Source organism: Chiloscyllium plagiosum, chromosome 21, assembly GCF_004010195.1.
Source record: "Chiloscyllium plagiosum isolate BGI_BamShark_2017 chromosome 21, ASM401019v2, whole genome shotgun sequence".
NCBI classification, from domain to species: Eukaryota; Metazoa; Chordata; class Chondrichthyes; order Orectolobiformes; family Hemiscylliidae; genus Chiloscyllium; species Chiloscyllium plagiosum.
Genome location: NC_057730.1, coordinates 34,109,526 through 34,130,557, shown reverse-complemented (window position 1 = coordinate 34,130,557; position 21,032 = coordinate 34,109,526). Strand labels below are relative to the sequence as shown.

Below are 21,032 nucleotides of genomic sequence, written 5' to 3'. Positions count from 1 at the left end.
TTGTACTTTAACAACATATGCATGTAAGACTATCTGTTGAGGTTGGTCTTACTTTAAGTTTATCTCAATGTAAGAATGAGATTTCTTTGACTCTCCCCATTAATGTCATTGCCTGCTATTCCTTCACCTTCCCCAGAATCAGCAAATCCTACCCTTGGAAGAGCTTTAGCAATAGGCCAAGTATGATTCAACTTATCTTTAAATCTTCCATCATTCCCCATCAGAGACTGCTCTGTACAATGTCTCTGCATCATAGTTCTGGTTATCTGAAACATTTTTACATAATTGAACAATTTTCAAATGATTGTTGGTGTTCTTTGTTCAGAAAGATTCTTTCTAGATTTGCACATTCTTATTTGTGTCTGCTATAGTCTCACAGTGAAGGAATTATTTACCTTAAGAAATGGAATCAACTGCCTTTGTGATCAGCAAAAGTCTTTCTGGATTTTCCTGCTCCTTCTCCTTTCCCTCCTTCTCTGTCTGTCTCCTTCTAACTTCATAAAGATACAGAAGAATGATACTTGAATGGTCTGATGGATGGGAAATAACCTTGAGGAATGATGAGAGAAGCTGGGGTTGTTCTCCTTAGCTTAGTGAAGTTCACAAGGAGATTTGAAGGGTGAGGGAGAACGTGAAAGTGGGATATCGAAGTTTAAATTAGATTAGATTAGATTAAATTAATTACAGTGTAGAAACAGGCCCTTCGGCCCAACAAGTCCGCACCGACCCACCGAAGCGCAACCCACCCATTCCCCTACATTTACCCCTTATTTCCTAACACTACGGGCAATTTAGCACGGCCAATTCACCTGAATTCACCTGACCTGCACATCTTTGGACTGTGGGAGGAAACCGGAGCACCCGGAGGAAACCCACGCAGACACGGGGAGAATGTGCAAACTCCACACAGTCAGTCGCCTGAGTCGGGAATTGAACCCGGGTCTCAGGCGCTGTGAGGCAGCAGTGCTAACCACTCTGCCACCGTGCTGCCCACAATGCACCAGTTTAAAATGGTTATCCATTCTATTATACCACAGTAAAAGTCCAGAGAGTGATGGATCTCCATGTGAGTGCGACTTCTTACCACAGCTGCTTTTCATGGGGCTGGAAACATCATGGGATTTAGTAGTTAGTGGCACATCTGGAACACAGAAGACTGAAAGTTAATAGACCTATTGAACATATAGGAAATTCTAGGTGAATGTACGGTAGTTCATCCCAGGAAGAAAGATACGAGTTGCCTTAATTGCCCTTCCAAAAACCTTGGATCTTGATCAAAATGCCATGATCGTAAGAATTGACTGCCAATCAATTGGGAGAAAGTGAGGACTGCAGATGCTGGAGACCAGAGTTGAAAAATGAGGTGCTGGAAAAACACAGCAGGCCAGGCAGCATCCGAGGAGCAGGAGAATCGATTTTTCGGGCTTAAGCCCTTCTTCAGGAATGATTCTTATTTGTGTCTGCTATAGTTGAAAAATCGATTCTCCTGCTCCTCGGATGCTGCCTGGCCTGCTGTGTTTTTCCAGCATCACATTTTTCAAAACTGCCAGTCAATTGGCCTGTTCCAAATATACCAGTGCAACCTGATTCAAATCCCGAGGAGGTCCCAGGCTGTAGGAATTTTGACATTTGCAGATTCTGTCAGAAACCTTCTCCCTTTGTTGCCAGTCTTGTAAAGGCTGAATAAAGGCAACATATGCAGGTAAGCCTATCTGTTGAGGTTGGTCTTACTTTAGGTTTATCTCAGTGTAAGAATGAGATTTCTTTGACTCTTCCCATTAATGTCATTGCCTGCTATTCCTTCACCTTCTCCAGAATCAGCAAACCCTACCCTTGGAAGAGCTTTAGCAATAGACCAAGTATGATTCAACTTATCTTTAGATCTTCCATCATTCCCCATCAGAGACTGCTCTGTACAATATCTCTGCATCATAGTTCTGGTCTGCAAAACCATCCCATTGATCTTATTCTTGCATGATGTTCTAAGGTAACTTGAGTCACAGTTTAGTTTCTGGTTATTGCAATGGGTTTCCATTAAGATTTAAGGGACAATTAACCTTCCCAATTTCTGTTTCTTATAAAAAGCCTTTTCCTCTAGCAGTGTCTTGTCATGGTTGCTATTGAGTGGAGGTGATGCTTCTGTGCACAGTTGATAAATTGGGTTTTCTGTTTGCTCCAGGGTGTTTGTTCTCGTCCTGGTGGTGCTATCTGTCCTGTGGATTCCTTTGGTACAAATGAGCCAAGGTGGCCAACTCTTCCAGTACATCCAATCCATCAGCTCCTACCTCCAGCCACCCGTCGCAATTGTCTTCATGACTGGTTGCTTCTGGAAACGAACTAATGAGATGGTGCCTATTGCATTTATTTCCCTAGTAACCTTCGGTTAATATGAGGTGATAACGTTGAACCTGCCTGGGCTCTCTCTGCTTATTTTTATTTGGTGAGCTCCTGTTAACAGTGTCAAAGGAGTACACCAGTCCAAAGATAACGGTGTACTGTCAGGGAGCCACTGCCAAAACTGTCTCACAATACCCTTTGGGCATTTTGCGATGTGCTAGAACTTCTCAATTGGGCAATAAAATGTCTAAAGAAGAAACGCAATAAACCTCTCTAATTTGACTAATCAGAAGGCAAAGCAGATCCTGACCCAGCCATTTAATGACCTCCAATCCAATTACAGCAAGCAAAATCGTACTCAATTTGTGGGATAGTCACAGAGCATGGAAACAGGCCTTTTGGTCCAAATCATCCACGCCAACCAATTTGAACTTGTCCCATTTGCCAGCATTTGGCCCATATCCTTCTAAACCCGTCCTATTCATGTATTCATCTAGATGCCTTTTAAACGTTTTAATTATACCAACCTCCACCAATGGCAATTCATTCCATATACACGTCACTCTCTGTGTAACAAAGTTACCCTTCAGATCCTTTTGAGACTCTCCCCTCAGCTTAAACCTATGCCCTCTAGTTGGTAAAAGACCCTGTCTCTTTTACCCTATCCAAGTCCCTCATGATTATATAAACCTCTAAGGTCACCCCTCAGTCTCCAATGCTCCAGTGAAGAAAGCCCTAGCCTGTTCAGCTTCTCTCTATAGTTCAAGCCCTCCAATCCTGGCAACATCTTTGTAAATGTTTCTGGACCTTCTCATGTTTAACATCATCTTTTCTGTAGAAGGGCAACCAGAACTGTACTCAATATTCTAAGGGTGGTCTCACCAATGTTCGGTAGAGCTGCAGCAATGACATCCCAATTCCTGCATTCAATGTTCTGACCAATGAAGGCAAGCATACCAAACACCTTCTTCACCAACCTGTCCACATTCATCTCTACTTTCAAGGAACTACGCACCTGCACCCCTAGGTCTCTTTGTTCAGCAACACTCCCCAGGGTGCTACTCTTTACTATATAAGTCCCACCCTGGTTTGCCTTACCAATATCCAACACCTCACATTCACCTAAATTAAACACTATCTGCCACTCCTCAGCCCATTGGCCAATCTGATCAAGATCCTGTTGTACTCTGAGTTAATATTCTTCACTGCCCATTACACCACCGATTTTAGTGTCATCTGCAAACTTACTATGCATATCTCCTATATTCACATCCAAATTACTAATATAAATGATGTAAAGCAGTGGACCTAGCACTGACCCTTGCAGCATACTGCTGGTCACAGGCCTCCATGTCTGAAAAACAACCCTCCACTGCCACCCTCTGTCTCTTACCTACAAGTCAATTTTGTATCCAAACCTTATTAACCAGTCTACCATGCGGAACGTTGTTGAATGTTAAGAAAATTACATAATCATTGTGCGATAGGGTTGAAGGGATGAAAAAAATGGACCTTGCATTAAGCAGGGACAGGGCTGGGTTAGACGAATAGCAAGTGGGACGGAGATAATCTGTCTAAGGGGGTGTAAGTCAGCTTCAGTCCTGTGATCTCCTAGTTGTCTTCTCAACTTAAACCCAAGTTTCCAATAGACTACTGATTGTTTAGACTAGAAAAGAAAGGCTTACACTAATATTAAACCTCTCATGGCCTCAAGCGATCCCAAAGCACTTTATAGTCAATAGAGACCTTTTGGGCTGTAGTCCATGGTGTAATATAGAAATCATAGCACTTAATTTACACACTGCATGATGCACATATAATTTTTGATATTGGTTGAATGATAAATAGAGGCCAAGGAACTTCCCTTCTCTTCTGTAGTGCATGTAATCTTTTGGGTCAGGCAGGGTTTTAGTTGAACATCTCATCTGCAAGACAACACATCCTACAGGCTAGCACTTCCTCAGTACTGCGGTAGAATGACAATCTCTGAAATGGACATTGAAACACACAATCTCCCAACTGTTATCAGCTAAATTATAGTTGTCACCTTGTTATGTGCTCCATATGTTCTTTTCAAATGTAACAGTTCTCCAGCTTTACTACTTGATCCTTTAACCTTGGTTTCCGATGTTAAAACAAATCTTGCAGAGAATGTGTCTGTGAATATTTTACAGAAGTATTGGAAAACTACAAGAGCTAATGTCTGACTCTGCTTGTGTGCACAGGGCGCGTTCTGGGGCCTCTTGACAGGGATCCTGGTTGGTTGCACTCGAATGGCTTTGGACTTCATTTATCCCGAGCCTGTGTGTGGCCAACCTGATAACCGGCCTCTGGTGACCAAGTACGTTCACTACCTGCATTTTTCCATCATCCTTTCTGTCTTTACATTGATTGTTGTGGTGATCATCAGTCTCAGTACAAAACCTCCAGATCTAGAAAGGGTAAGTGATTCAGTCATTTCAAATATTTCAGCTGGGCTATTGAGAGAGGCTGATGGGCCTTGATCTACTTACTTTAGAACAGTGCAGACTTGGAGACTACCTGCTGGAAGTCAAATAAGCAACGGACTGGATTGCATACCTATTAAGATGGTTCCAGTTCAACAGAACTAGGGAACATTTACTAAAGCTACATAAGAGTTGCTGAATGTGAGATGATTTCTCTTTGTCATCTCTGGAAGTTTTAGTCACAAAGTTCTAATCATCATGGTATATGGACTTGGTAGTCTTTTCATGCCTGGTGTCGTGTGATTTATGTCTATGGTACTAGACCAGAATCAACATTTTAAAGACAAGGAAACCTATTTTTAAAAAGAATTAGTCAGAAGTGCAGTATCAGTAGAGTTACAATTTGATTACTCAATGAAGGACAAGACATCTGTTGATGTTGATATTCCTCACAGTATAACTGATGAATGATGACAAAAATTCTGTTTCTCGTATCTTGTTTTGGCAAAGGAACCTGAAAAAAGTACTTGCTTCCATATTTACGTAAAATCTGCCATGCCTCTAACTTCTGCAAGAGATTGTTGATCTGAAGTGTTCATGTTGTTTCTGTCGATGCAAGTATCACTAATCTGCTAAGCAGATCCAGTCTTCCAGTTTAGATTTCCAGAATTTGCAGTTTTGTATTTTTGCAATTGTAATGACGAGTTAGTTCCTTATTTATGTACTTGTCTGCACCTACGAGTGACTCAGATGTTAGTCTAGTTACATAAATCATTGATGAGATTTACAAAAATGATCCCGGGGATGAATGACTTGTCATATGATAAGCAGCTGGGGATTCTGGATCGGTACTTGACGGAGTTTAGAACGATGAGAGGGAATCTCAATAAAACTTACAAAACCTTGAGAGACCTGGATAGATTGGACATGGAGAAGATGTTTCCACTAGTAAGAGAGAACACGAACCCAAAGGCACAACTTCAGAGTGAAGGAAAGACGCTTGAGAACTGAGATGAGGATGAATTTCTTCAGTCAGAAGGTGATAAATCAGTGGGACTCAATGATTAGATTAGATTACATTACAGTGTGGAAACAGGCCCTTCGGCCCAACAAGTCCACACCGACGCGCAACCCACCCATACCCCTTCATTTACCCTTTACCTAACACTATGGGCAATTTAGTATGGCCAATTCACCTGACCTGCACATCTTTGGACTGTGGGAGGAAACTGGAGCACCCAGAGGAAACCCACGCAGACACGGGGAGAATGTGCAAACTCCACACAGTGAATGTATTTAAGGCAGAGATAGATAAGTTCTTGATTAGTCAGGGGATCAAGGGTTATGGGGAACAAAGCAAGCAGAATGGGGTTGAGAAATATATCAGCCATGACTGAATGACAGAGCAGACCTGATGGGCTAATTCTGCTCCAATATCTTCTGGTCTTTACTAAGGAAGGAGATTAGAGTGAAAGAGGAGGAAGCACTGTCACTAGAATGATTTAAAATTAATAAGGACCAAGTGTTGAATAGACTGTCGGTATCTAAAGTTGACAAGGCCCTAGGATCGGATGAGATGCATTCAAGGATATTGAAGGAAGTACGAATGAGAATTGCAGAGGAACACTGGCCATAACCTTTCAGTCTTGCTTAGTTTCATGGGAAGACTGGACCATTGCAAATATCATGTCATTTGTAAGGATAAGTCCTTTGTAAGGATAAGTCCAGCAATTATAGACCAGTCAGTTAAACTTCAGTGATGGGGAAATTTCTAGAAAGAATTATTTAGGATGGAATTAATAGTCACGTGGTAAAAGGTGAGTTGATCAGGAAGAGACAGCCTGGATTTCTAAGGGAGAAACCATGTTTAACTTATTTGCTGGATTTTTGAAGAGATAAAGGAAAGGGTTGATGAGGGTAATGTGTTGATATGGTATACATGGACTTCCAGATGGCATTTGATACAATGCCATACAACAGACTTATGAGGAAAGTTATAGCTCATGGAACAAAGGTGTATACAAAATCAGCCGAGTGATAAGAAAATAGCATAAAGGTGACTGAACATTTTTGGGGCTGGTGCAAGGTTTATAATGGAGTTGCCTAGCGATTAATATTGGGACCCTTGGATTTGCTGACAGATATTAGTGATCTGGATCTTGATATTCAGGAAGACAATTTCAGAATTCATGGGTGATACTAAAACTCGGAAGAATTGTAAACTGGTAAAGAAGACTGGAACCTCAAAAGGATGTTATCAAATTGGTCAAGTGGGTGAATAGATAGCAGATGAAGTTCAATGTAGGGAACTGTGAGGAAGAATGTGGAGAGACAATAGAAAACGGGAGGTACAATTCTAAGGGGACTTGGCTCTGCATGTGCACCAGTCACTGAGGATAGCAGGACTGGTGGCGAGCGTAGTTAATAAAGCATACAGTCCTCTTGGCTTCATTAATAGGGGCATACAGTACAAGAGCAAGGAGTGATGGTGAACTTATATATGACACTTATTTGATCTCAGCTGAAATATTGTGTATAGTTTATGTGATGCATTACAGGAAAGATGTAAATGCATTAGACAGAGAACACTTCCATTAAGCTCTGTGTCTGTATAGCTGTGCAGTTCCAGTTATGCCAATCAGTGTGCTGTTGATTTTAATCCCACATGCGCAAGTTGCTGCAACACATGGATATTGGAGGTCTGTGCAGTGGAGAAACAAAATTAAGGGAATGTAGGTTATCTGACTAAATTGGAGAGGTTATGAGTTTGTCCTTGGAGAGAACAATGCTGACATGAGATCTGATAGGATCATGAGGGAGCTGGATAGAGTAGACAGGGAGAAACTGTTCCCACTAGTAGATCAGATCAAGAATGAGACAGCACATAGTTAAAATGATTTGCAAAAGAAGAAAAGCTTTTTTACACAGCGAGTAATTAGTGTCTGGAATGTACTGTCTGGAGGTTTGGTGGAGGCAAGTTTAACTGAGGCATTCAAGAGGGCACTGGATAATTATGTGAATAGAAACAATGGAGAGAAATCAGGAGAGTGATACTAAGTCATGATGCTTGTTTGGAGAGCTGATACACAGACAATGGGCTGAATGGCCTCCTTCTGCACCATAACACTTCTGTGACATCTTGTTTATTTATGGCATTTCGATATCGCTGGTTAGACCAGCATTTACTGCCCAATCCTAGTGACTCTGGAGAAGGTGGGATGAGTTCCTTCTAGAACTGCAGATTGTAGAGTGCAGGCTCAACAACAATGCTATTAGGAAGGGAGGGTCATTGATGAAGCAGCTGAAGATGGTTGAGCCTAGGACACTACCCTGAGGAACACCCGCTGAGATAACTGACGCCCAACAACCACCACCATCTACCTTTATGACAGAAATGACTCCAACCAGCAGAGGGGTTTCTCTCTGATTCCCATTGATTCCAGTTTTTCAAGAACTCTTTGTTACCACATTCAATCCAATGTAATCTTTACGTGAAGGGCAGTCATTCTTATGACAGCCCTGGAGTTCAGCCCTGGACTAAGGATGTCATGAAGTGAGGAACTGAATGGCACTGATTGAACTGAAACTGAGCATTAGTGAGCTGGTTATTCCTTTGCAGGTAGTGTTTGATAGCTTTATCGACAACCTCTTCTGTCACTTTACTGATGATAGAGAACAAATTGATAGGGCAATGATTGGCTGGGTTGGACTTGCCCGCTTTTTGTGCACAGGACATACCTGTGCAATTTTACATGCTGTCAGGTAGATGGCAGTGTTGTAGCTCTATTGGACCATGTTAGCTAGGAGCATAGGTCCTCGTTACCATTACTGTTATCAGCCCTTAGTTTTACAGTATCCAGTGTCTTCAGCTGTTTCTTGATATCATATAAAGTGAATTAAATTGGTTGAAGACTGGCATCTGTGAAGCTGGGTACTTCAGGGGGAGCTGAGATGGGTTATCTACTTGGCACTTCTAGCTGAAGATGCTTCAGTTTTGTCTTTAGCACTTACCTTGGAGGCAATGATGTAATGTCACTGGACTAGACTAAATTGATATTCTGGGGACACAGGTTCAAGTCACACCCTGGCAAGTGGTGAAATTTTAATGCAGTAGAATTCTGCACCTGAAAAGGTGACTGTGTAACCACTGCTATTTGTCATAAAAACCCTTCCGGGTCCCCTTTAGAAAAGAAAATCTGCTCTCCTTGACTGGCCTGCATGTGTCTCCAGACCCACAGCAATGTAACTGATTCTTAACTGTCCTCTGAGCAATTAGGGATGGACAATAAATGGTCAAAGAAAACAAGTATGTTAGGCTCCTCTTGTTGTACAAATACCTCTACCTGCTGTAAGTCGATTAATTGTTCACTGCCTTTAACATCGTGCAGTGTCTTGAAGCGATAGCACAGACTCCATCAAAATCCAACTGCCTCTGTTTCTGTCATGGTTAAAAAAGAAATCAAAGGAGAAAAAGAATATATCAGTTAATTTGATCAGGATACTTTTACAAACTCCAAAATAAATACATTTTTAAAGAGTCAGAATTTCTCAAAAGTGACATGCATTGAAGCACTTCAAAGACTATTTAAAAAGCCAACTACACTTTGTTAACTCCATCTGAACATTTAAAATGTCTGATAAATTAAGCTGAGTTTGTGAAGAGATAACAAATCTACTTCTGTCCGACAGCAGTTTTGCAAGTTCTCTATTGGTGTAGTTGTCCTTATGAAGCATTCACAATGTGAGAGAATTCCTACCAAAGCCAATGGTTTTCAACCAGAGTAATTTGTTAGAGGGCAATCAGCCTAACTTCTTGCTCCTGCCCTATCTCCCATTTTAATTTGCAGGGCGGCAGATGACTGATACCATGAAGCTCCTAGAGAACTGGAGGTTGGCCCACTGCAGCTTCTGGATTTATGCATGACATTGCTCATGTAAGTTGCTGGGCCTTTCCACCATGGTCACACAAGGTTGAAGGCTTGGTCGTCATTGCTTCAATAAAATCTGAGTCAATAAATAATATTGCTGTCATGAGAGACATTGACTTTGATTCAAGATCTATCAGCTTCTGGGCAAGCAGATGGTGAGGAGAGGTGGAAATGCTCTCGTTGCTCTAGAACTGGAACCCAGGCCACTTTAACTCCTGGATTGTGCTGAAAATCCCATTGGTTGACTTTCCAGCAACTCTGGATGGAAAAGTGGTGGAAAATGACGTGATCCTATTGACAGACAGAACAGGCTCGAGGGAACCAAATAGTGTTCTATTTGATCTGGTCTTCAAATAGAGAGGCAGGTTGACTTCTCTTTGATACAAAGTGGACTGGTTTCCATTTCTCTATTACGGGGGACTGGGGTGGGTTGTGCTGTGAACATAGATCTCACTTGATATAGAGTGACAGGCTTAAGTGTTCTGTGTGAGGTCTGAAGGAGCCTGACTGGCCCTAATAGGCTTTCACTTGGCAGAACATTAGGTCAAATTCCCTGCTGAAACTTCAATTAAAATTATCATTTTGTCTCAATTGCATCATGGGGTCCTGCTATGTATTTGTGAAATAGGCCAATATTGGTTTGCCTGCGTGTCCTTGTCCAATGTTGAAGGTTGAAATATCAAACAGTGGATTCATGACTGCTTCAGTTCTGAGAGTACCTCAGGCAATTTTAACTGCCCATTCCTCCCAGATTCTGCTGGGCAGTTCAAATCACCCTTTAGATCTTTTTCGATTTTAGGAATGTCTTCACAACTTGGACTGGACTCAATACACCTGAAATAAGCCTCTGGCAAATCTACTGCAAAAGTTTCTTCCTGGCTCTGAACTTTGGAGCATGGCTACACAAGTCAAGGTGAGCAACTCTCACAGGTGGAAATAGGCAGACATCGTAACTGGGAATGACTCATTGAATGTGCATGAACTTTAACATTTCTTCTTTCATGGGAATGTGGTCATCCTAGCAAGGCTAGCATTTGTTATTTATCCTTCACTGTCCTTTAATTAAGGATGTTTCAGAGGGCAGTTAGGAGTTGAGCATATTAGTGTGGATCTGGAGTCACATCTAGGCTGCCCAGGGACGGAGGGTGACTTGCCATTGACACAAGGTGGGCTTCACAGACTTCCTTCTCCATGTAAAATTAACCAATCATAGCCTTCAATAAAAACTAGTTTCATGGTCACCATTACTGAGATTACCTTCAAACGTCAGATTTATTCATTGGCCCAGCTATCTGTTAGAATTTGAGATCATGTCCCCAGAATATTATCTTGTGTCCAGTGTTGTGACTGCTACACCACCATCATCCCAACAGCTATTCATATATTTTACCTGAGGAAAGACTGCTTAATATATCAAATTAACAGGGTTCTTGATCGAAATGTCTGGCCAACATTGAACACAGCAAAATTATCATCTTAGTACATTGTGCTGTAATCTTTCTCCTCCCATTTTAGATTAGTCGCTTGACCTGGTTCACCCGTTTTGAAAGAACCGATTCTGTGGTAAAACAGCTTGATGAAGGTAAGCTACATGCCAAGGAACTGCTAACCCGAGCAATCACACTTTCAATGGGGACAAGGCCCCTGCGATCATTGCAACGATACACAATATATTAGAGGCAGAACCAAAGTCCGACATAAATGCGACAAGATACAATTATGTACGAGTGTAGCAACTACCAAATGTGTGGACCAGGCCAGACCCCCTCAAATACTTCAAGAAGGTAGCCCAGACCCTAACATTTCTAGTTGTTTTGAACAGGTGTAAAGTGGATATTCCAGGAGTAATGCAGCTGGTCCACACCCCTTGGTTTTAAACAAAACAGAATTTATTTCCAGAGTACTGAATGAAACACTAACAAAAGAGAACAGAATACAGAATAATCTAACCTGTCCGAAAACTCCACAAACTATCCCAACTTAATGCTGCTGTTCCAAATTCCTGCAACAATTCCCATAAACACCCTTCAGCAAAAAAGGTAAAATCAAACACAGGGTCTTACAGGAGACAGAGATAGAGAGTGAGAGACAAAGATAGCTGAGAGATTCAGTGTGGAACCCCTTCTTCCATGGAGCTGTTTCTACTGGATTCCCAGCTAACAACTGACCCAGCAGCTCTGAACTACTTGCTAAAACAAAGCCAGGCCAGAGAAAAGGTGAGCTGGGACAACTGGCCACTCCCCTTTCATTGTACAAATGTTTTTTCATAAAACTTAAATGCTTCTTCAAGTAGATAACCCCTGACATTTCAAAATCTATGGTTTTACAACCCCTCTAAAAAAATACCGAGGACAATCTAACCTTGTTAAAGGAGCAGCATCATCACAGTAGGGCAACTTAATGTGAGTCTAAGGTAAGCTTTTCTATCTAATGTAATGCTACATGATGGGTCATGGTCTAGTACCTTGCAGATTGCAGGAAAGAGAAGAATATATGTCATTTGGGAAATCTCTTAAAGACCTCCTTGTCTATTGGAGATGCATAGCTCTCTCACTGGTCTGACCAATGGATAATGCAGTGCTCATGGTATCTGCCTGTGATGGGAAACAATTGCATCAAGCATGAATGTCCTTTCTGTTATGAACATTCTCTGTTATGGCTTTTAAAGCTGATTCATGTGTCAGCTCTACCTGCAGGTGTACTAACCTGCGGACAGGTGATGTTTACTCCTTCTGACAGCCTCACTTCTCTGCCATTTGCTGGTTCCTTTTGTCCTTTGCTTTTTCCATGTGCTTTCTGACTGCTCAACTCCCGATAGTTATTCAGCAACAAGGACTTCTGATTCAATGACTTTGATCCCAATCAACTTAAATCAACTTCAGTCTTTGGATTGAAGACATCCTTGGACTGCCGTTGTGGGCAATCTGTGCTGGCCTTGCATTGGTAACAAATTCACTGTTGACCATGATTTTGGAGTTGCAGGTGTCATCAGTTCAGGTCACGTGACCCAGACAATGCTGACTGAGAGTGGAAGCATGCTGGAGTTCTCTGGACAGTAGTGTATTTCCTTATTCAGCATCTGTCTGGCCAGGACATGCCCAATATTCATTTGAGGCAGCAGAACTGTCCAGCTGCTCCCTTAGACTTGTATAAATTGTCCATGCTTGCTGCTGTAAAGGAGGATGCTGAGAACATGAGCCTGCTATGCACAGAGTTTCTACTTTTGTTTAATTTGCTGTTGGCCTGCACTCAATGTCTCAACTTTGCTTTTCCAGCTGCAACCCTGGCAATACTGGCACTGAATACAGCAACTGGAATTGTTGATATGAAGCTGCCAATGAAGAAGTGCAGAGTGAGGTTGTCAATGTTGGTGGAAGTCTCTGAGTCGTGGCCCAATAACTTTGCTCTTTCTGATGTTGATTCAATCTGCACTCCTTGGAGGCACAGGAGAACCAACTTACAAGCTGCTGCAGATGAATTTTAATGTGGGATATCAATGCAGTGTCTTTAGCAAACACCAACACACATCTATGCCCTTGCTCATGGTGCATTGACTTGCCAGGTTGAACAGTTTGCTGTCACTCTGCCTCCCGCAGTTACTTAACCTCATTTAAATTAGCAAAAGTGTGAATGTTTATAATATATCATTATTATTTGGGCACTTAGATTCGAAAGTAGAGGTAAATGAGTTTTTGGTTTTAGTTCTGAGAAGGTGCCTTATTTTTTTTTACTCGTGGTATCATTGCTGGCTAGCCAGCATTTATTGCTCATTGCCTCGTTGCCCTTGAGAAGGTTAAAAAAAACAAGAACTGCAGATGCTGGAAATCATCGACACAATTGCTGGAAAAAACTCAGCAGGTCAGGCAGCACCTGTGGAGAAAAAGCAGTTAATGCTTTTGGTCCAGTGAGCCTTCTTTCAGAAGGTGCCCTTGGGAAGGAGATGGTAAGCTACCTTCTGGAACAACTGCAGTCCATGTGCTGTAGGTTCACTATGATGCATTAGGGAGAAAATTCCAGGATTATGACCCAGCATGTTCCGTGACTCACCTTCACAGTAACCAAATGGTAAAAGAAAAAAAAGAGGGAATGACCGAGTGAAGAGAGATAATTCAGCACCCCACTTTTTCAACACCTCTTGGTCAGTCATAACAAACAATTATGTTTCTTTTTCGCCTGCAGTGAACACAGTTCACTGGAGTAATAGTCAAAATAAAGGAGACATTTACAAAGTATTCTTGTGTGAAAGAAAAAAAAAATCTGTTTTTGTTTCATATTTCTAGCATGCACATTTCTTTGTTTTCTTTTAATTAATGAGGTGAGTTTGATAAGTACCCCAGTAGAATCTGCTTGAAATTGCAGCAGAAATCTGAAAAAAACTTGACGTAACTTGGGATTAGCCAAAAAAAACCAAAATTCTGATTGAGTTATTTTTTGCTTTTTTCACTGAATCCTGAGAAAAATAATAAAATGTGATATCAAACATTACACACACACACAAACGCAAACACAGGTATAATGTTTAAAAGGAGAGAGTGTGTGTAGGACAGACAGGGAGCGTAGGAGGAATTTTAACATCCTGAGTCCTAGAGGTGTTAAATTTTAACCTGAGACCACAGTTGTTTAATGGTTGCTTTGTATCCTTAGTGGTAGCAAAATCTGAGGGGATTAAGTTGTTCATAAATGGCTGGGGTAATCTGAGCAATGTGGATTTAGGGTACAATTTGTGGCAGAATCAGGTGCAAAGTCCAGTGAAGCTGATCTTACTTTGGCATGTTTTATGAGGTGAGTTTGCTAAGTACCCCAATAGAACTTGTTTGGCATTGCAGCAGAAATCTCCTCAAAAAAACTTGACACAACTTGGGATTAGCCAAAAAAAAAACAAAATTCAGACTTTTTTTTTGCTTTTTTTCACTGAATGCTGTTTACGACAGGATGAGAAGGAACCAGAGACAGAGAGAGAGATACTTAGGCCTTTCTGTTCCCAGTCTGTTCCCAGTTACCAGTTCTTCCTCTCTGTTTAATGCTCTGCCGAGCAGCTACTTAAATATGCTTCAGTTTTGTATTTCCAAGGTTGGCTCTTTTATCATTTTGAGGTGGATATTTGCAGGCAATCCTATCATTTCCAATACTTGCAACTTCTCATACAAGTGTAACTTAACACAGGTGATGTGAGTTTTTTGACACCTGACAGAGTTGACTGTTACGCATGTCTTTAACTAAAACGAAAATTTCACTTTAGATCATTTTATTTATTCCACATTGCGTTGCTTTATTCTGTGGTCAACTGACTGTTTGCCTTTTTAAAACCATTTTAGTCCATGAAAGTTCTCAGGTATGAAAATCAGATGACGGAAGTTGTAAATTGACAACTAATACTTACCGATATCAAGACAATTAGAGGAGGGATAGGTATAAGAAGAGACTATAAGTATCATCATATAACCAGTAGAATCCTGAAGCAACCTATTGTATTTCTTCTCCACCAGCTGCACCTGAAATGGATTCTACAACCAAACAGCCTGAAGAGAGTAAGCAGCATCGAGAGGATATCAGCAACACAGGAAGCATCACCGTATCAAAGGGTAAGCAATCCAGAAGGATTATTGTTTTGGTGCCAATGCAACAGGATTGTAACTGAGAGGTAATTCTGTCTCTGATTCTGCTCTCACCCAGATCAACCTGATGATGGTGAGGTTTATTTAGAGGAAGACAGTAGCGTTAGCAATGCCAGTCTCTCCGAGGGTAAGTAACTCTCAGTGTTTACATCTCTGTAATAGCACACAGGGCACCAGGTTACTAACTTACATCCAAGACAAGGATAAATAATTGTGGTGGGAATCTCATGCCTGAATCCCACACTATTTTTGACATTTCATAAGTTCAATACGGCAAGTAATTTTCTTGTCAAGCAAATCAGGATGGAAGAAACTGGTTCTTCAGCGCTGATCCATACCCAAAAGTTTTGATTTTATGCTCAACATGCATTGGGGCATTCTGGATCATAATATTTGACTCCCTCCCTCTCTCCCACAGATGAATCAGTGAAGAAACGTTCAAAGCTGATCTCCTTCCTGCTGTGGTTCTGTGGGATGGATAAGAAGGAAGAAACAGTTAATTCTCCAACAAGCGAAGCTTTGGACAACACTAACAGGTTCATTGAAAACCGTCACATACGCAACTTTGTTAATGCTAATTTAATCGTCTGTTTGAGTGCTGCTGTCTTCCTCTATGGATTTTTCGCTTAAAAGACTGATCTAATGTCATATCAAATATAGTAAAGTGAAAATTGTATAAATATAGAAATAACTAGTGTAAGGATTACTCATATTTTATTTGGAAATATAAACTGGAAAATGGAATTTTGGGCGATCATTTATTTCGTTTTGCAGCTTGAAGGAAAAGTGGAACTGTGTAGTTGTCCCTTTTCTGGAACCAGATTTGCTGCTTTTGTACTGGTACCAGATGCATTTGGTAAAAATAGTATCTGCTCAGCAATTTGATTTTGAATCTGTTGTCAGTGGCGTTTTTTTACAGCACTGAAATGAAAGAGGGCAGTTGGGACTAAGACTGTCAAACCTGTCAGCAAGTCAAAATCTTTCTCTCTCTGACTGCCTGTCTGTATGTGGGCAAAGTAATAACGCTCAAAGACATTGTAGAAAGAAAAAAAATCTCAAGACCAAGATGTAGGTCCAACTGACCAGATGCCAAATTGAAGATAACTGCAGTCAACAGCAGCACAATGTCATCACTGATTACCAAAAGGCGCAATCATGATAAAGTCACTTCATTCCAGTCCTTTTGATTTGGACTCTGATCCACAGATTTTGTGTCTTCTTGTCCATATTGTAAATCTGCGAAATTCTATAAAAGATGAACAAAAAAAGCCAAAGAACTGTGGATTCTGGAAATCAAACACAAACTGAATTGCTGGAAAAACACAGCAGGTCTGGTAGCATCTGTGGAGAAAAATCATAGCTAATGTTTTGGGTCCAGTGATCCTTTCTCAGAACTAAGTAATTATGAGAAAGTTATTTTTTTATTATAAGGAAAGGACAGGGGCAGGGGGAAGGAGTAAATGATAGATGGAGATGGATCCCAGAGAGAGAGAACAGCTGGACAGAGAAAGGAATGGGTAAAGATCAGCCTGGGAGAATAAATAACTGCAAATGGGAACCATTAGTTCCTGACAATGGGCAGTTTGTGGTAGCAGCCCGTGTGATGACAAGGCCTGGTGTGTGGGGGCTGGGGTAAGGAGATAGTGCTCAGGCCCTAAAATTGTTGAATTCAGTATTGAGTCCAGAAGTTGCAGAGTTCCCAAGTGGAAAATGAGGTGTTGTTCTTCCAGTTTTGCTGAGCTTCACTGGAGCACTGCAGCATGCCTGAGAGAGAGAGATGTCTGCCGAGGAACACATTGGAGTATTGAAATGGCAAGCACCTGGAAGCTCAGGGTCATTTTTGCAGATAGAACAAGGGTGTTTTGCAAAGCGGTCACCCAATCTTCATTTTGTCTCCCCAGTGTACAGTAGACCACATTCTGAGCAATGAATACAGTAGACTAGATTGAGTGAAATTCGGGTAAATTGCTGCTCTACCTGGAGAGTGTATCTGGGGCCTTGGATAGTGAGGAGGGAGAAAGTAAACGGGTTGATGTAACATCTTCTGAGATTGCAAGGGAAGGTGCCGGGAGGTGGTGAGGGAAGGTCGTTGGGAGCGAAGGAGGAGTGAATCAGTGGCCTCAAGCGAACGGTCCCTGTGGAAGGTTGACAAGCTGGGGGAGGGGAATATGTATCTGGTGGAGAGATCCCACTGGAGATGGCTGATGATTTTTCAGAAATGGATGCTAGTGGGATGGTAGGTGACAACAAGGGAGACTCTATCACTATTGTGGGAGGGAAGAGAGGGAAGACGGGGGTGAAGGCCAGAATGCAGCAGATGGATTAGACCTGGCTGAGGGCCCTGTCAAATACGATGGTGGGAAATCCTCATTAGTGGAAAAAGGTGGACATTTCAGAGGCCACCAGTCAAAATTGGCATCTTCAGAATAGATGCATAGTAGGGTCACAGACCAGGGGGAGATAGGAGGAGGTATCTGGGAGTTGGCGTTCAGCCTCCACAATGTCAAGGTCAGTACATTAGCCACCAACAACAGCACCACCCTCATCAGCAAGGTTCATTACAAGCCAGGGTTGGAGCTGAGAGCACAGAGAACAGTCAATTTAGAGGGTAGGGGGTTGAATGGATAAGGGGATGTTCAGAGAAATTGACACGGCCAAGGTCATGCTGACAGTTCTCAATGAACAGGTCAAGTGCAGGTAAAAGGTGAGAAAGGAGGGGTCCAGGTAGAGGTGGGTGTTTTTGGTTGAGGAGAGCAAATGGATTTTCGAGTGCAACTGGAACCAACTGGAGAAAGTACGCTCCCAGTCTCTCAAGAAGAAGTGCGATGTGACAGAACTGATTAAAACGAGCAACCCAAGGGAGAACTGACATAGTCACTGCTGCAGTTCACTCAAAACACGAGTTAAACAACAGTGGTCTCAGGTTAAAACATTCACATCTCAGGGACACCCTAGAGCTTTTCATCTTTTCGTTTTGTATTCAACACTATCCTTTCTTAAGTTTGTGTACACACGTTTGACATCTTATCTTTACCATGTTTCTCAACATTAACAGATAGGAAAATTGCTCTTTCTTTCACTCAGGAAAATGTAGGAACTGGTTCCTACCTGTTACAATAGACATTGGATTACCCCATTTTTATGACAGAGAGGTATAGTCCATATGAGAAGAGAATTGTAAACATTGGCTATGACCAACTGAAGAGATTGAAAAAAGAGGAGATAATTCACTCCATCTCACCTGGTCATAGAAGTATTTTGAAGTCATAGAGTCATAGAGATGTACAGCATGGAAACAGACCCTTCGTCCAGCCCGTCCATGCCAACCAGATATCCCAACCCAATCTAGTCCCACCTGCCAGCACCCGGCTCATATCTCTCCAAACCCTTCCTATTCATATACACATCCAAATGCCTCTTAAATGTTGCAATTGTACCAGCCTCCACCACTTCCTCTGGCAGCTCATTCCATACATGTACCACCCTCTGTGTGAAAAGGTTGCCCCTTAGGTCTCTTTTATATCTTTCCCCTCACACCCTAAACCTATGCCCTCTAGTTCTGGACTTCCTGACCCCAGGGAAAATACTTTGTCTATTTACCCATGGCGCTCATAATTTTGTAAACCTCTATAAAGTCACCCCTCAGCCTCCGAAGCTCCAGGGAAAACAGCCCCAGCCTGTTCAGCCTCTTGCTCAAATCCTCCAACCCTGGCAACATCCTTGAAAATCTTTTTCGAACCCTTACAACACCCTTAAACAAAGATGTTTCACAACATCTTTCTGGTTGGAAGGAGACCAGAATTGTACGCAATATTCCAACAGTGGTCTAACCAATGTCCCATTCAGCTGCAACATGACCTCCCAACTCCTGTACTCAATATTCTGACCAATAAAGGAAAGCATACCAAACGACTTCTTCACTATCCTATCTGCCTGTGACTCCACTTTCAAGGAGCTATGAATCTGCACTCCATGGTCTCCTTGTTCAGCAACACTCCCTAGGACCTTATCGTTAAGTGTATAAGTCCTGCTAAGATTTGCTTTCCCAAAATGCAGCACCTCGCATTTATCTGAATTAAACTCCATCTGCGACTTCTCAACCCATTGACCCATCTGGTCAAGATCCTGTTGTAATCTGAGGTAACCCTCCTCACTGTCCACTACACCTCCAATTTTGGTGTCATCTACAAACTTACTAACTGTACCTCTTATGCTCGCATCCAAATCATTTATGCAAATGACAAAAAGTAGAGGACTCAGCACCGATCCTTGTGGCCCTCCACTGGTCACAGGCCTCTAGTCTGAAAAACAACCCTCCACCACCACCCTCTGTCTTCTACCTTTGAGCCAGTTCTGTATCCAAATGGCTAGTTCTCCCTGTATTCCGTGAGATCTAAGCTTGCTAATCAGTCTCCCATGGGGAACCTAGTCGAATGCCTTACTGAAGTCCATATAGATCACATCTACTGCTCTGCCCTCATCAATCTTCTTTGTTACTTCAAAAAACTCAATCACATTTGTGAGACATGATTTCCCATGCACAAAGCCATGTTTGTCTATTCCTAATCAGTCCTTGTCTTTCCAAATACATGTACATCCTGTCCCTCAGGATATTCTCCAACAACTTGCCCACCACTGAGGTCAGGCTCCCCGGTCTATAGTTCCCTGGCTTGTCCTTACCGCCCTTCTTAAACAGTGGCACCACGTTAGCCAACCTCCAGTCTTCCAGCACCTCACCTGTGACTATCGATGATACAAATATCCCAGCAATCACTTCTCTAGCTTCCCACAGAGTTCTAGGATACACCTGATCAGGTCCTGGGGATTTATTCATCTTTATGCGTTTCAAGACATCCAGCACTTCCTCTTCTGTAATATGGACGTTTTGCAAGATGTCACCATCTATTTCCCTACAGTCTATATCTTCCATATTCTTTTCCACAGTAAATACTGATGCGAAATACTTGCTCATCTTTGACGAGCCCTATTCTCTCTCTAGTTACCCTTTTGTCCTTAATGTCTTTGTAAAAACTCTTTGGATTCTCCTTAATTCTATTTGCCAAAGCTATCTCATGTCCCCTTTTTGCCCTCCTGATTTCCCTCTTAAGTATACTCCTACTGCCTTTACACTCTTCTAAGGATTCACTCGATCTACCCTGTCTATACCTTACATATGCTTCCTTCTTTTTCTTAATCAAACTCTCAATTTCTTTAGTCGTCCAGCATTCCCTACACCTACCAGCCTTTCCTTTCACCCTGACAGGAATATACTTTCTCTGGATTCTTGTTATCTCATTTCTGAAGGCTTCCCATTTTCCAGCCATCCCTTTACCTGCGAACATCTGCCCCCAATCAGCTTTCAAAAGTTCTTGCCTAATACCGTCAAAATTGACCTTTCTCCAATTTATAACTTCAACTTTTAGATCTGGTCTATCCTTTTCCATCACTATTTTAAATCTAATGGAATTATGATCGCTGACCCCAAAGTACTCCCCCACTGTCACCTCAGTCACCTGCCCTGCCTGATTTCCCAAGAGTAGGTCAAGTTTTGCATCTTCTCTAGTAGGTACATCCACATACTGAATCAGAAGATTTTCTTGTACACACTTAACAAATTCCTCTCCATCTAAACCCTTAACACTATGGCAGTCCCAGTCGATGTTTGGAAAGTTAAAATCCCCTACCATAACCACCCTATTATTCTT

General features: G+C 41.9%; 1 protein-coding gene across 4 annotated transcripts in view; it reads left to right on the top strand.

Moving 5' to 3' along the window:
- Positions 1-16,219, top strand: part of LOC122560737 (sodium/myo-inositol cotransporter 2-like) — a 39,790-nt gene extending 23,571 nt beyond the window's left edge. The window contains exons 13-18 of one of the 4 annotated variants that reach the window (XM_043711731.1): positions 2,180-2,348; positions 4,563-4,778; positions 11,228-11,294; positions 15,199-15,294; positions 15,386-15,454; positions 15,746-16,219. In XM_043711731.1, the coding sequence (XP_043567666.1) occupies positions 2,180-2,348; positions 4,563-4,778; positions 11,228-11,294; positions 15,199-15,294; positions 15,386-15,454; positions 15,746-15,957 (829 nt within the window). In that variant the 3' untranslated portion in view covers positions 15,958-16,219. Of the gene's footprint in view, positions 1-2,179; positions 2,349-4,562; positions 4,779-10,511; positions 10,626-11,227; positions 11,295-15,198; positions 15,295-15,385; positions 15,455-15,745 lie in introns of those variants that run through there. The other 3 variants (XR_006314796.1, XM_043711732.1, XR_006314795.1) reach the window with 3 other exon arrangements.
- The last annotated feature ends 4,813 nt before the right edge of the window (positions 16,220-21,032 follow it).